General features: G+C 39.3%; 1 protein-coding gene across 6 annotated transcripts in view; it reads left to right on the top strand.

Annotated features, from left to right (window-relative positions):
- diaph2 (diaphanous-related formin 2) overlaps positions 1–14125 on the top strand; it is a 307464-nt gene extending 293339 nt beyond the window's left edge. For 5 of the 6 annotated variants that reach the window (XM_088384971.1, XM_088384965.1, XM_088384980.1 and 2 more), the window contains one exon: positions 12054–14125. In XM_088384971.1, coding sequence (XP_088241097.1) covers positions 12054–12118 — 65 coding nt within the window. In that variant the 3' untranslated portion in view covers positions 12119–14125. The remainder of the gene's footprint in view (positions 1–12053) is intronic. The other variant, XM_088384996.1, reaches the window with a different exon arrangement.
- Positions 14126–17416: the final 3291 nt, after the last annotated feature.

The raw sequence follows: 17416 nt of genomic DNA, 5'->3' as shown, positions 1-17416 counted from the left end.
CTACTGATGCCAAATGTTAACATGTGAATAGCATTCTGTATCACTTGTTAGCATTAAGCTAAGTGAATTTAGCTTTGTTTTTTTAAAATACAGCTTAGTGTGACAGACATGACTTGTTCAATATTTGCCAAACTCCTGCTCATTGAGTTGGTCACTGCCACCATACAATGATAATGGTGATTAGGTGAAAGACTGGCCGTGTGATTTACTGGCGACCACGCCAGGGAAAAGTGTGTGTTTCGCCCAATGTCAGCTAAGATAAATTTTATCTTCCTGCAACCCTTGGAAGTGTCACATTTTTGGCTTGTTAAGTGGTTTTGCATCTTCCCTCTACATTTGACATTATTTAGAGATTCTTCCTGCTTGACAAAAATGTCAACTTGTGTGGAACAAGTACTGATCTCTTTCCATAGGACTGACACATACACTGCAAAATCTTCAAAAGCAACACTTGTGCTTCCCTATCTTATTTTAAGTGGCGTGCACTTTTTGACAGCAATCCAATACTATTCGTACAGATGCAGCCTGCACCATATTTTTTCCCAGTGAGCAGCTACGACGTGGCATTAACACAAATTCTTGGAGGGAATGCAGCATCTTTTTATAGCCTCCCTTGTTTTTATTGGTATTAATACTGTCAATGCGATGCTAAGATTCCAACTGTTGTATATCGTCTTGCCACCCAAGCGGATTAGTGTGTGGAGATATGTTTACACGTTATATGTGTGGATGCGTGACGGTGGGGGAGGGAGCATTTTGAACATGTGCCGGCAAACTTATTTGTGTTTGGGAGGATCAAGTGGGTGTTGTGTGTTTGTTTGTCATCCTGGTGAAGGTGTCATTGTGCAGCCGAAGCTCTGTAAGCTGTCGGATGTTGAGAGATGCCTCTCTTCCAAAAGGGCCTGCTTTTTTAGCTTTTCCTGTCTATTATAAGCGCTGCCACACTCGTCGGGGGGCTCCTATGACGCGCCCCACGCCCCTGCGTGTCCCTCAAGCAGCCGCCAAGAAAGAAGCCACCTTTCCAAATACAGGAGAGCACCCCCTTATACACACACCACCTCCACATACAACACACATTCACCCTTTTGGCTATAAATTTCCCTTGTTTTCCTATTAGTCGTTACAAACCACAAGCAGCAGTAATGAGGCACCAGGTTGCCAGGGCTTCCATTTTGTTGTGCTCAAACAAATATAAAATTTCTGCATTCACAGGTTCCCACAACTTTGATCCATATCTTGCTAAATACCAATAAAATGTGTGATTCCCTTTGAATTTTTCTGTGAATCACATCATGTCCAAATCCAGATCCAATGCCATTATGCTCCCTATGGCCGGGGCTCCAAACTAGATTCCAGGGACCACTGGAGGTCCATGAACCATAGCTTCGTAATTTTCTATTCTCTATTTTGTGCATACGCACAAACTAAGCCAATTATACCTGTAAATTTTTCTCACGTGATTGTGATGTATCACGTGAATCTGTCACACCTGCATCTCAATTGTGAATTATTTGCTATGCAGTGTTTTATGCAGACAGACAAAGTTAACGTGGTAGCAATAATTTAATGTCTTGTAAAGTGTATAGTATAGTATAGTATATATGTCACCAGTAAATGTGATAGGGCAACATCAGAGATCATCGGGATTGAGATGTTTCGCTATATTGCCATATGCATCACGAACATCTCCATTCAGCCAAGCCAAAATAGAAAAAAAAAAATAATTGATGGATCTCACCCCGCCCCTACACCTATCACCACAATCCATTTGTGTTTATCAGCCCATCATCTGTTGTCTGCTGGCTTTTTGCCTTTTTTCTCTTTTTTATTTTCTTTCTTCCTCGTCTCGCATTTGCTTGGTGATCCATCAGCCGATTTACCTTATCACTGGACCCAACCAGCCGTTGAGGCACCCTTCTGTCTGTCAAACTATATCTTGGCTTTCATTCGTCTAACTACCGCTCCGTCTACGCCCACACCTGTCAATCATGCAGCTTGCCTCGGCCGCATCGGCCAATGAAGTCATCAAGTCAGCTTTCACTTTGCACTTCATTAGTAGTTTTACACTGTTTCACTGAATGTACACTTCATTAGATAGCCTCACTCAAACTAATCTGTTTAATACAGTAGGTAGTAAGATGACCCTTTCCACACGTTTGGTGGTTGTAGTATGTACTGCATAATGAGAGGCATATATATATATATATATATATATATATATATATATATATATATATATATATATATATATATATATATATATATATATATATATATATATATATATATATATAATTTATCGCAAGAACCGTGATTCTAATGTGTTCTTCAGTAGTGTTAACATAAGCTAAGGAACTAGCTCAAGAAAATATTGTGAAAAGTGCATAGCTCAAAAACAAAGTAGTACTCTTCTAATATATAGAAGAATTTTCCAAGATAATCCAAACCATTCACTGCCATCAACTGTTAGGTATGTCAAATATGCATTTTACCTCAGAGGGATCCCTTGTAGTGCTATCAGAACAACTGCAGCTGTAACAAAGCACTTTACAGAATTGCAGTAATACAACAGAATAAAGCATTAGTAAATAAATATAGCAATATAAATAAAGCAATATAGTTACATTTTGTATGCGCTTTAAAGCTTGCAAATTGGAGATATATTTTAAAGCTAGGAAATCCTAGCATACCATCTTTTTAAGTTGTCAGTATTGCTAAAGTTACTATTCATTGCCAGTGTCACTCAAAGCCCCCTCGGTAATAAAAATATATTTCCATTCTGATGTGTTACATACAAGGCCAAATATTGTAGCTTTCTTAAAATGCTGACTACAAGTAACAAGGAAAAAAAGTTGCAAATAAAAAACATATACAGTTTAGTGATACATGCTTTTTGGACAGCAAATAATTCTGTGACACGGTCACTCAAAGTGAAGAATTCAAAATAACCTTGGATAGCAACAAATTCCACATTTTACATCTTAGCTTCAACCTACATGTGTTAGGCATTGCAATATAACAAGCAATATTTTCCATTTCCAAGTGAATTTTTGTGTGTGTGTTTCCCTAAAATTCTCTCACATACAGCGTGCTATCTTATCTGTGATCAAAATAGCATCCGAACGGAAGCAGGTCACTGCTTTAGCTCAGTGCGACGCAGTTCGAGCCCCAGTAGAGCAAGCCAGACACTGATGTCAATGTAGTCAGGGGGTCTGGCCTCCCGCAGAGGCCCAATCAGTCTTAGAGGATCAGTGACGGGCCCCCCTAGGCACCAGTGTTCCTTGGCCTGATGGATGACTCTCTCTTCCTGGCTCAGGTCAGGGAAAAGCAGGCTTTGGCGCCTCACTCCATCTGTGCTTCTGTCTGTGCTTCTTCATGCATGCCTCGTGGTCATCGGGAGGTTCGGGAAGCCACAGAGGCCTCAAAATAAAGCGGAATGTACAGTATAAGATCAGCTAACTAAGTATGGAATCATGTTTTAGGTTCCCGTGGCACCTCAAAGTGTACGGCCAATACTTGTGAGTTGCATCAAAGTTTGAAAAAACAAGTCAAATGGCAGGTGAGCAGGGATTTCCTCCTGAGAATATTTGTTTCTTTCATGTTTCTACTTAGTTTGAAGCAGGCATCCTAAAATGCTACAGCTGAGCAGGATAGTCAGGGCTGGAAGTTTTGCCTCAGGCGCTGATGGACTGCAAAACTGTTTTTGTATATCACTTCTTTTGGATCACGTGTCTCAAGGCTACCTCTCAGAATGCCAAATGAAATTGTTCAGATGACTCTACCCAGTTAAGTGGAGCGAGTTCAGGATTTTTTTTTTCTCTCAAGCCCAAACGGCAACTTGAGAAGTGTTAAAGCTTCAAAGAAAATCATTAGCCCCTTTCACACTGCCTGTAACACATTTGGTTTTTTTTTAAACTTTTTTGTCAGACCAACAATCTGAATGTTCTGCCATAGAAAGTAACAGCCACGATTACACAGGATGTTGTGGCTTGTTTGCCACAATAACCTCAACAACAGTATTCCCGAAACGTGGATGTATACTGTAGGCCTTGCGCCCTATTCCAATTCAGTGCCTATTTCCGATTATTTAATCAAGATGCCCAAATTGCATATAAACTACAAACAATAGGACATTAATAATCAAAACATTAAACTGTACTTGGGGTGAGTTGGCCTAGGCTGATTGTCCTGCCCTTGGTTTAATTGAGATAACCTCCACTGGCTGCTTTCCAGTTAGCAACCCTTTGATATAGCATATTGGGACCATCTTTATTTGCCTATGCTTCTGTTGTAGTGTAGTTTAGATTTATGTGAATGCAGCTACCTTGTTTCTTAGTCAGGTATAATCCAATGAATGCTTCATCCACCTGAAATACTAAGGACATGTCTGTCATGGCAGGACCCATGAAAAGGTCACAGGGACTCATGCATGAACAGGTACTTGTTTATTTTTGTGTAAAGAAGGCTATTTAGGTTGAGGGTTTGCATTTTCATGAGCTCTTAGGGAACTTGTTTCACCCTGAGAACTGTCATTCGAGTATTTGTTCATTGCTTCTACTAGCTTCTATTTCTCTACTGGCATTCATGTACATTTCTACTTGTTGAATTTCTCAAGTGTCTTATTTTCCTATGAGTTCCATTTGTAACTGTCATTAACAACATGGAAATATACAGTATATAGTTTTGCATATCAATGAAAGGCATGGAAAACCCAAAGAAAATGTATTCTAAAATGGAAAAGCAACATTTGGACCTTGATTTTGAGTCATTGGATGGCAGCATTTGCAATGGTCCACAATTGTGACATAGACTAAGTTGGCTGTGTTTTACATTTGAGAGCACGCTAGCCTAATGCTTGCTTTATATCTACATTCTTGTGGCTCTGCTTACTGCAAGACATGCTTCAGGATTGTGGTTGTTGCTGCCAGTTTGTGTTGCTTAAATATGAAGGAAGTGTACAAATGCCAGAGGATGTGCAAGTGTGGGGGCTGCAATCCTCGTGCGTGATGCGTTCTGGTGGCATGGCAGAGGTAAGACAGGCCTGCATAAACATGCAGAGGCAAGATACTGAAATTCACCCACTCCTTCTCTGACATGTACACATTTCCATCCTGTGTTTTGTCTTGTTTTTCCCAATGTGTGGTTTTCCTCTGGTAAATCCTCCCTCCCTTGTTACTGACATTACCTCCAGTTTACTCCAAAAAGCTGGCCTTCCTTGATTTGACAACGCAACGCGACAAGCACAGAAAGCAATAAAAATCCTAACAACAGGAATTTAACTCAGTAGACACAAACAGAAAAGCTCCCAGTATTGAGGCTTGGCATGCACATTCCCGCTTTGACGCTTTGTGTACGAATGCAAGGGGCAAGCAGAGTTTATCTGACAGTGTGTTGAGATAAACGGTGATAAGCAGAGAGCACGGTGACCATAACACATGCAATCACTTTTGACAGCGCGGGATGTGGTTAATCTCTTCATGTCTCTATCACCACTCTATCTCAGTGGTATAGTGATGTGCTTGCCTGGCGAAGCTGCTGCCTGACCCAGTTAGTGAATGCAGCCATTATAACCCCCACCTTCCATAATAACTACACCCACCACACCACCACCACCCTCCTCCTCAACAACAGCATTGACTTCCTACCCCTGGATTCCATTTAAGTTCCAGGCTGCTTTTATCAAAAACTAGGCTTTGAACTGCCACTCAAAAAATGTCACGTCAGGGCAAATGTTCATTTCCTTTTTTGCGAATGGCCAGACTTAATGTGCGTAAATGCAGCCTATTCCACCAATGTGCCGCCACAGTACAACATGTTCTCACTCAACAAAAATATTGGAGAGAAAGAACGCACTGCAGGTAATTTCACCCGACGTTTGAGCTCTGAATAGAATCACAGCACTTGTTCGTGTGCAAAGGTTTATTTTATGAGTTGAGTATGAAGTTGAGCTATTGAGAAGATTTGATGGATTAGAAGGAACAACAATTTGGGGGGAGGAATGATTTTGGGCAAGAAACAAGTTTTGGGTACAGTTTTTGAGCACTCAAGTAACGTTAGGATATTAACATTAGAGAAATATTTGACACAGAATAACAATGTGGTGAAATATATGAAAAAAAATATTAAATATACCACTACGACTACTACAACAACTACTACTACTACTACTACCACTACTACTACTACTACTATGTGTGCAAGTATTTATATTTTGTGCAGAAAATGTGCTTTACTAATACTTGAAAATATTTATTTTAATTTATACTAGATTACATTTGATTACCATAGTTTGGATTCAAGTATTATCAATAAATTATTATATTGAAATCCCAACTGTCATTTGTGTGCAAAACATGGGTAAATGTTTTTTGTCTCGAGCCTTCTCCTTGTTTATATGTAAGAAAAGGGGGTGGTTGATCAAAATTGAATTTACTAGGATACAAAACAAATCAAGATGCCCGGTGGTATACACTGCGCTCATCCTTAATCAAGAATTTGTTTCGACTCCTATCTTCCATCTTCATTTCATGTGCTTCTTAACTCATGGTGGACAAACAATACAAAAGAGCACGTTTGCCCTTTTTCTCTTCCAGCCAATGGTGTTTTTTCTCCAGTTGAGCTATTTTCTATCCCGCGGTACTTGTTGGGAGTTATTACTCCTCCCGCTGAATTAGGAGCTGTGTTTGCCGCAACTGTAGTTTTGCGATACCCGGGCCATAACTTTTGCCAGGAAGAAATAGCTCCTCTACTCCCGCATTCCATTTATACGCCATATCTCGTCTCCGTATAGGGAGTTCCATTACTCTGGAGCTCGGCGAGGTGGGAAGAAGATGAGGAAAAGTGTGCAAGGGAGATGAAAAGAGGTGATAGAAGGTTATGGCACTTGCTAGAGATCCTCTCTCTTTTGACAGCAAGCCAAAACACATTGTGTCGGGCCTAAGATTTAATCAACTTTATGATGTTGCACCTCATCAAAGCAACAGATGCAGTGAGGAAGAGAGCGATTCTGAAGTAGGAAATGACAGTGAAATAATGTCCTTAATTCATTTGCTTATGAGTAAGTGGCGCATGCTTATTGCAATACTCCCATGCCTTGTCTTTTTCCTATCAGGATTTATCAAGTAAATGAAAAAAAAATAGTTTGGACTAAAATGTATATTTTTAAAAGCCTTTTTATGTGTTATGCTGCCCACAACACATAAAACATATAAATATATGTTCGTCTGGCACACAATACTATATTTTGACACCATTTAAATATAGCTTGGGAGTTAATTGACAATATTTTACAACTTTAAATTTGTTCTATGACAAGCTATTGAAGGTGCAAGGATTCCGTATAATGCAAGCATTATAAAAAAAGAAGTTTTTTTTTTTCTTAAGTGTATTGTAGTATTTTTGTGATCTATGCCTTGAAGGAGGTGTGGCCTAGTGAGCAGCATCAGGAACCCTGACTCCAACCATTAGCCATTAACAATTTAGTTCAGTGTGAGCATCTTCCCCATGCTCATTGACAGTGATTTTATTTGTCAGTTTCACTTTGTCCCATTCAATATTATGAAGTTTTGTTCCAGTTCCACAAGTGGCACCAGCTTCCACATGGCAGCGTGCAATGTTCAAAGCCCAGAAGCAGATGCTATCCAGATAATGTGAAACCAACGCAGCATAATCCTTTCCCAAAATCTCCCTGTTTATGCTGACCACTAAAGGGTAATCCCACTAGGTACTCCATGCTCAAAGCGTTTAATGGATGAGTGCCAGCTCTTCTCATGCAGATAAAAGCGTTTTATCGTGATGTAACTCTGCGCAATTAGCCGTAGATGACGGGAACAAAAAAGTCAACATGATAGAAGGAGGGGAATCTGGCGGGAGTTCTCTATCGTCCACCATAACATGAAATGACGTATCAGTGGGGGCCTGAGAGGGTTGTAGGTTGACTGTGCCAGCTTGAGGCCTTTGCCTTGCCTGTTTAGTAATCTTGGCATCCTCTCCTCCTTCTATTACCCTTGTCTTATTCAGAAGCTCTCCCTTGTGGCAGGGATCATCATGATATACACACAAGGATAAACTCATGTGCTCGCAATACAATTCTTCAAAGCGATGCAGAGAGACTGCTGTGTGACCCAATTTACATTACACGTCTAAGTACTCAATTCAGTTTTTCAACGTATTCGCATGTAGATTTCAAGGGAAGCAAGCATATCCTATATACATCTGTATTTGCATTTTTAAATAATCTTATCCCCAAAATGCACTAGAATAGTTATGGTGCAAACATTAGGCTGATATAAACACAACAGTTAATGATGATAAATAAAAAAGACCCAATAAGGAGTACAGTATGTTTTAATGGGCCTCTTGCTTACCTATAATCTGGCTTTTGACACATACCGTATGTTGGGAGTTGTTTGCTTTGTAGAACAATCCTACAATGCTAACACCTAGGATGCTAACAACCTGAATGCATACATACTGTACGTAATTACCGGAAGTTCTCAATGAACAGCTACTCTACTAACATGAAACAAAATGAGTAGCCAAAGCGTAGAGGTAGTGTGATACAGATTTTACATCATGCGTAGCGCTACACTAACATACAGCAAGATAGTAAGACGAGTCCAGTAAGCAAAAATGTCTGCACTTTTTTTGTAATCTCTGTGAGATAGCAGGTGAACGAGGTATCAGGTCAGATAAAAAAGCATCAGGAATGATTCAAAAATCTTAAGGCTCTAAGATTTTGTAGTAGTATGTCGGCTTTAGAATAGAACTCGCCTCCTTTGTGCGAACGTGAAGTGTGTATGTGCTCGAAGCATACAATTGAGTCCAAGGAACCTGAGGATTTGAAGAGAAAAAAGTCAACTGAGAAGCTCTCACAGTTTTTGTCACTTTTTATAAAGGGCTTTGACAAAAGCCTCTGTGTGTACTTCAACACTGAATCTGTAAATGCACAATCAGTAGGCTACCATGCATGCCTTTGACTACTTAAGGAATGGTTATGACCAGAATGAATAAAATTCAAGCACTTTTGCAGTTCATTTGTCAACAGTAGTTTTGTCAATTGAAGCTGCACATTTAACGATTTTGCATTAAATTCAATTACATGTCCTCTGCAAATACTGCACTTGAATAGTGTCGCACCTCAAACCGACACCTTTTTTCTGACATTAGTAAATTTAAAATGGTCCATTGAATACTGCAACCACAAATGACTGATACCAACATGGAAAACAGACATGACGTTTATAGTAAAGTGTAAAGAGTGCTGCATTATTTTCTACAATGGCCCGGTAGAATTTCTATTATTCATTCATTCTAGTGGCCTCTGCCATCATCCATACCTCCCAAGTTAATGCCTTACCCCTAAATGACACCTGATACTCTTTGCGGTTTATGGTGCAGTCTAAACAAAGTCCCAGTATATTTCAGCACTGACCCAGAAAAAAAATATTTTATTCACAGTATTAGTTGTACAAAATACAAGTGTCCCCTGATTTAATGCCCCACCTCCAAGAGATGGTCAGTACTCTGTGAAGTTTATCCCCCTCCTCCCACACACCCAATTCTGGTAAATTCATCAGTAACTCATAAAATAACACGCTTACATTTTGAAGTTCATCTGTGTCTGTATTTTTTTGTGATTTCACTTCTTGCAGTTGTTTTTACTATCTATTTGTTTGGCAAGTGGGCAGCACGGTGCAGCATCGGTTAGCATGTCAGCCTCACAGTTCAGAGGGTGCGGGTTTGATTTCATCTCCGGCTTGTCCTGTGTGGAGTTTGCATGTTCTCCCCGTGCCTGCGTGGGCTTCTTTCCGGGTACTCCAGTTTCCTCCCGTATCCCAAAAATGTGCTTGGTCGGCCAATTGGGAACTTCAAATTGCCCGTCGGTGTGAGTGCGAGTGCGGATGTTTGTTCGTCTCTATGTGCCCTCCGATTGGCTGGCAACCACTTCAGGGTGTTCCCCGCCTGTTGCCCAATGACTGCTGGGATAGGCTCCAGCACACCCACGACCCCCGTGGGGACAACAGTACAATGGATGGATGGATGGATGGATGGATGGATGGATGGATGGATGGATGGATGGATGGATGGATGGATGGATGGATGGATGGATGGATGGATGGAAGGTTCCTCACTTGCAAATAAACATGACAGAGTAACCTCCTTTCCTTGTGCTTCATTGTTTACCATCCTTTTTGTGTTTTATTGATGCTTTGGAAAGCAAGTCATTCTCTTCCTGTGGACATCATGGTGACTGTGTTGATGAGCAGTGATGATGTTTGTCCATGCACGCCTAAATCACTGATCTGTCTTCTTTCTCTCCTCCTGTGCACCATCTGCATGTTGGGAAGATGGAACACAAACAAGAAGCACTTCTGTTGTGTGTATTAGTGTGCGTGAAGATATCACTCTGCTCATTACCTGTCGTGATAGAAGTGAGCCCAGTCTGGGATGGCTGGCACCCTTCTGTTGGCACTCTCACCATGATGGCTCGTCAGCTCCAGGAACTTCCTACTTGTGTCCAGCAACGTGCATTTGCGAAACGGATGGGGAGCGGCTGGCATTGTCCACAGGCGTGCATGCTTGGAGAACACAGTGCTTAATTATTCAGATTTGCCAAATCTGAGCATAAATTATAAATAGTGGTGTTTATTGTGAATACCCTTGGAACCTGAACCTTGGAACTACAACACAAATCCTTCAATACAATTCCAGCAAATAACAGTTCTATATCTGGAAATATTGAGCTTCAAATTTGCTTCATGAATCGTTTTTTTATTTGTTCGTTATTGTTGACTCTTCTAGATGACACTGTTGGTTTAGTTTATGTGGTATAAGAAAATGGCAAATCTGTACTTTTTACTCAAGGTTGAACAGACAATGCCATCTAGAGGAGTCAAGCTGGTTCATGAAGTAAATTTGAAGCTTTTTTTAACCATCATTACAAGGAACTGTTTGTTCTATCTACAAATTCACTTTTTTGAGGAACCTAGTTTTGAAATCAACTACACCTCACTGATTCTTGTTTTCTGTGCTTTTTCCCTAGTATGCCACAAAATGGCTCCAAAGCCCTGACCTATAGGAAACTCTTTTCATCCGATCAAATAGGCTTTTACACTACTGTATTGCATAATGTTTTGTATTAAATTATGTGTTAAATGTTGCCCATTCAGCATTTATTGCAGCCTGATCGTCCTGGAACCCCCCACCCCCACCCCCCCATCTGCAACTCTTTCTCAAGGGTTCTCATTTTTCGCCAAAATTATTCTATTTTTTGCATCTTTCCTTGCATTTCCTGGGCAATACGTCAGAGGACGTTGATGGGTATTTGGAGCCCTTTGAGACCTTTCTGTGATTAAGGGTTATATAAATAAATTTGTCTTGACTTGACTATTTTGGTGTCAAAGTATGTTGAAGTGACAGCTCTCAACCTGAGCTGTTAGTTGAAGTTACGGAGATTTTTGAAGTGCGTGGGTTTATTTATTTATTTATTTTTTGCTATGCTGAATAGTAGAATGTGTAAGCCATTCATTGTGTAAAGATAATGTAAGAAGAGGTGGAAATTATGGCACCATAGTTTGTGGTATGTATGGTTTAAACTATTAATATAGGCAGTTTTAAACATTTTGGGAAGCTGTTAATTACTCACAGTTTTACCCTCATTTATAAAAAAATTGCAAACACTCTCAGAATGTATACATTTTCATTGTGACAAACAGTTTTGTCTGAGTCATAAGGTTCTGGACTCGAGGCTGTAAACAGTAATTAAACATCCATTTCCATCAGTCCAAATCAGTCTTCAACCTTCTAATTTCTTCATCTGCACATCCTTACATCTCCCTGAAAACATAAGTACCGTGTCAGTAAGCCAACGTGTACGAGAGGCGACTCGAAGGCCGATGAGTCACAGGCCTTTTGTCAAGTAAACATTTAAACTTTGCTGTGAATGGCTATGATTCACTTTCCATCTGCATGTGAGCACTTGTTCTGTCTGTATAATGATGACACAAAGGCTCTACTGTATGTTTCTAATTTGTTTTCCTTCTTCTGCGCAGACAACCGGCGCGCAGTCCTCGAAAGGTCCCGCTCGCGCCACAACACGAACCACCAAGGCCGATGATGGACCCCACCTCACAGGCTTGCCGCATGAGCGCCAATATCACCCGGATGACTTCCCAACAACCCTGTCACTGTGTCATAAAAAAGCAGCATCAAGTCATTCATGCCTTAGACATTTTCAGCTACTCTTAAAAAATACGGTATTGTCCTCTTTCTTATCATAGGAAAAAAGATGTTTTAAGGCTAATGGTGCTACACGCCACTTATAAAAACACTTCCACCAAGGACAACAGCATCAGCATGTCAAAGAAGACTGACTGCTTTTAACAAAACGCCCCATGGCTTTTTAAAAGGAATTTCAACAGCCAAGTTGGAAAAAGCTGTAAACAGACAAACATAAGATACTGACTGCAAACTGTGAGAGTCTATGTGAGTTATCCCGCAAAGCTACCAGAGTTGGCCACTGCCCACTCTGATACTTCATAGCATGTGACTCACAGTTTTAGTTTGACGACATACATTTTATTTTAATTTTATTTTTTACTTTGCTGTGTTTACTTTGGCTTGACACATTCCTTTCAACCCCATTTTAGCAAGTCGGTTTTATGGTATTCATCTGAGGCTGTACGGTAATTGCCATAGCCTGCCAAGTGTGTGTGATTGCTTTAAAGCCCCCTTTTCCAATACGCTGTATTTTTGGTTCCTTCTGGTGCTGGGAAAGGAAAGTGTTTGGATGCTACGAGTGTGAATACAATGAACACCATTTAATACTTGGATACATTCATGACCTGCTCATAGTTGGTGAAATTGTCAATATAGTTCAGTTCAAAAAGTGAGACTCATACGTACATTCATATATATATATATATATATACATATATATATATATACATACATATATATATATATATATATATATATAGAGAGAGAGAGAGAGAGAGAGAGAGAGAGAGAGAGAGAGAGAGAGAGAGAGAGAGAGAGAGAGAGAGAGAGAGAGAGAGAGAGAGTTACGTTCAAAAAGTGAGACTCATACACTTGCCACACACTAAATGAATCATTTCAGGATTTTATTTTATTTTATTTGTTTATTTTCGCATGTACACAATCATCATCTCTCATGGCTTTAAAAATCGAACATCAATAGAGAGTAGGGCCCTGATAACTCGTGTTGATACCGGGCTTGGTCATTTGCTCATGCTCATGTTTGGTACATTCAAGGCCATTGCCATTTCGATAGGTTTCCCTCACAAACCAGTAAAAGTTGCTCACTGAAGTCAGTGTTTTAATTACTCCTAAGTGCTCCACCAGTAGATTTTTTTAAAAAAAAGTTTTATTCATCTATATATCAGAAGAAGGACGTTATTGACATGTGATGCTTTGAGAAGTGGTGGTCTCACAGTGCAACCATAATAACACAATATTTTCATTTGAAACATTCATTTCCTCCTTGAAAGAGTACCAGTACATTCTAACAATGCCTGGTTAATTAAGTTTCTAAACAGCCTGCATCTCATACCACTGAACAAAATGCATCATGTTTTTAGGGCAATTGGGAGCCACTGGGCATATTTTATGCATACATTTGAAACAAGGTGAAGGGGAAAAAATATGTAAATTATGCAAAATCTGAAAAATCGACAGAGGAAATTGGCGTCCTTGACAGCAAATTAGAGTGAGTTTTTCCTGGTGGGCTCTCCGTCGCAGCCGGCTCTCAGTAGCGTCTCTGAGCTAATGAAGTTTTAAACATTCAAACAAAGACCCATCCCATGCTTGTTTGTGTTCAAAACGGTGGAAAAGTTGCCTGGAGCTTTGCGGTCACAGTTCAGGAATGGAGCCTCCACCGCATATTCATGTATTCATGCCTGGGGTGGCGCGGTCCACTCGTTCGCTGCCCTCAACTTTAAGCAGATGCTGCCAAAAACAAACAGTGAGGCCACAACCAGAATCAAGATGCTGCTTGTCTTAGCCAGTGAGCCTCCAACCATCATCGCACTTAAAATATGGCTCTTGCCACCATTATATATATATATATATATATATATATATATATATATATATATATATATATATATATATATATATATATATATATATATATATATATATATATATATATATATATATATATATATATATATATATATATATATATATATATATATATATATATATAAACTTGCTAAAAAATATGGTTGCGGCTAGCTTGTTAGCACAAGAACCTAACGTGAACTAAGTGCTCCTTTTGTTGATCAACACAGATAGACTCAATAACACAGTTAAAGACAAAGCCAAAAAGAGATGTTTCTTTATTAAAGTTGAAGCTGCCAAAATTGGTTGAAATTTGGTGCAGATTTTTCACCCAAATTTTGGTCAATGTCAAAATTGAAAAACATCTGTTCAGACCTCAAGGTACCACAGTAATCAGTAGGGGTGCAACGGTACATTGCAAAATATTGAACCGTTTGGTCCGCTCAGCACAGGACAATATGCCCTAAAGGATCGCTGGATTTCGGTACTTCATTTTACACACATTACAGTCCACCGTGTATGTGCTTTTGCCTGTCCGAGCTGGTAAAAAGACCTCCCTCTGCGAGGTCACCTATTGAATGAGTCCATCGTAATAGTTTATATTTTCCATGTCCTCCTTCAATACATCTCGAACTTTTGTCTCCATGTACTAAAGAGAATCACAACCAAATGAACTCTGAATTATGCTTTAACACTATACAGTTAAATATCCTCATTACAAGTTAACTTTACCAGCTACATGGTTGCAAATTTTGAATTTTTCTTTTAAAACTAGGGTTAAGGTTTCAATTTCGGGTTGGGGTTTCAAAGTAGGGTTTAAAATTAATTTCAGGGTTTCAAACTAGGGTTGGGTTAGGGTTAGGGGTTAGGCCCAGAGCGGTTAAACTGAGAGTTTAAGTGTTAGGGTTATCGGTTAACTGTCGCAGTACAGTTTTAAACTAAAGTCACCTTTTCAAAATAGTGTTTAGGTTTCATAGCAGGATTTAAAACTAGGGTTAAGGTTTCAAACTAGGGTTAGTGTTGCAAAGTAAGGTTTCAAATTAAAGTTAGTGTTAGGGTAAGGGGCTAGTGGCAAAGGGTTATGAGGTAGGAATACGGGTATAGGGTTATTGGCTACATGTTGTACGGTTTCAAACTAAAGTCAGCTTTTCAACCTAGGGTTTCGAAGGAAAATTTTAAACTAGGGTTTGGGTTTCATAGTCGGGTTTAAAATAAGGGTTAATGTTTTCAAAGGGGTTTCAAATTAAAGTTAGGGTATCAAACTAGGGCGAGGGTTGGGTGTCACGGTCAGGAGTTAGGGTTAGGTTTGAAAGTGTCAAAACCATTATTAATTAAATTATTGCCAGATTTAAAAAAAATGCTTCTGAAAAGCAAAATAAAGCAATACTTTGATTGAAAAAAGTGTTTTCTGTATGCACAAAAGGTGTACCGAAACTGTACCAAAAAACAACACAAAAACCAATGTATGAAGCGTACAGTGGGTTACCTGTACCGTTGCACCCCTAGCAATCAGCAGAAACAGATTTTGATTTTTTCTATCTTTTCCCCAAGGAAAGTCGTTTTTCCCCTTTTTCAGATGCAGTTGTATTTGAAGAGACAACAAATCCACTCATAACATGCTTGTAGCGCTTGTTTGAAGAAAAATGGATGTCATTTTGATATCTTCTTTGTTTGTGTGCCATACAATTTACAAAAAAGCAGCTTCTGCCAAAGTATTAGGGCCACACTGAAGTAAACAAATCGTGCGAAAATTGACAATATAACAATAAACTGGGAATGTTTGGAAAATGAAGCCTTTTGCACAATTGTGTTCAGCAGCTCATACTGATCAGGGTGTTCATCTATCAGAACATTGTCATATTATTATTATTATTATTACTATCATCATACTGTATTAAAAGTATACGCTTATTGTGGTATTTTTAATGCTGAAATTACTTTTTTTCCCTTCCTTTATTTCTTGTATGTTTTTTTATTGTTGTCGTCCTATTTCGCGTTTTTCTTCTCTGTGTGGCTCTAATACTTTTCCGTAAAATACAAACCAAAAAAAGACATGGTGTAAAATGTTTTTGTTTATTTTTTTAATTTATTTTATGTTATCAATACTGTCTTTCTGATTTAAACCGTTCGAATTTGGGGGGGGGGGGGGGGGGGGGCGTACACAATGACGAAATCACTCTTTAAAAACTGAACTTAAACAATTTGAAGGATCAGCACAGCTTTCGTTTCAGCACAGCTTTCTTCACTTTGGTGAAAAATGTACAGACATTAAGGCCTGTTTTCTATTTTTTGCATTGTGCGACAGAGATAGTTCCATATAGTTATTGTTCATTATGGAATTTGGGATATTCATGTCATGACAAAGGTGGTGGAATTTTTTGTGTATGAAGCTCGAAGGTCTATTGTGGATGTTGTAAATGCTGCTGCTGCGTTCAAGGGTTTCGTGTAAAATATCACTTTCAAACAAATAATTAGAGTAGATACATTGGGACATGTTCCTTCTCCTACCATGACGACATTCTTATTGGCCCTGTAAGTGTTTGTGTTCCCTTCCTTTTTGTGTTGAAACAGCAAAATGCAAACTCATTATTTATGTGTGTTGTGTTCAAAGGCCGGCACCTTTTTAGCTTAATGAACTTGTGCTAGTGGCCAGTGTTAAGGAAAAGCAAGCAGGGGTATGAAGGGTCCTATTCAAAATGTTTAAAAAGAAAAAAAAGGTGCCATTTTGTTTTGTAAATGACGGGTGGCTAGCACTTTGATAATAACATTTTTGTAGTTGCTTTACCTCACAAGGGAAAAGATTTGCTCAATCTGAGTTCCAATTGCCATGACTAACGTATTTGCTGAAATGTGTCTTTTTGGCAAATAGTCCCCAGCTGCCTCACTTTGTTTAGGCTGTCGCAGGGAGACCAAACACAGACGTCATTTGTTTGGTGGCGAATTTGTCATAAAGCTGCTGCACGTGTCCCTCGGCCTACCTTCCTCATTCTCATAACTTTGTTGATTTGATTGTCTTTACAAGCCTTTGTATTTGCATCATGCTCCGTTTGTATCCTCAACAAGGTGGATGGGACAAAGTAAAGAAAAAGAGAAGGATGACACACCCCTCTCCTTCCACAGACTATGTAATGGAATATGATACTAAATAATAACCACTTTTGTTTTATAAACTGATTTCTGAAGTCACGCTTGGTCTTTGTGTATTGTTGTGTTCCATGCAATCTACACACACTCTAAGCACAGTTTATTAGGAACACTATCCATGGAGTTGATGTTGGTCTCCCACTTCAGAGAACAGTGAGAAAAGAAACCAGAAAGTCTCAATGGTTGA

The sequence above is a fragment of the Syngnathus floridae genome, chromosome 1 (genome assembly GCF_059516105.1).
Source record: "Syngnathus floridae isolate MCC-2025c chromosome 1, RoL_Sflo_1.0, whole genome shotgun sequence".
Taxonomy (NCBI): domain Eukaryota; kingdom Metazoa; phylum Chordata; class Actinopteri; order Syngnathiformes; family Syngnathidae; genus Syngnathus; species Syngnathus floridae.
This window is presented reverse-complemented; position numbering and strand designations above follow the sequence as displayed.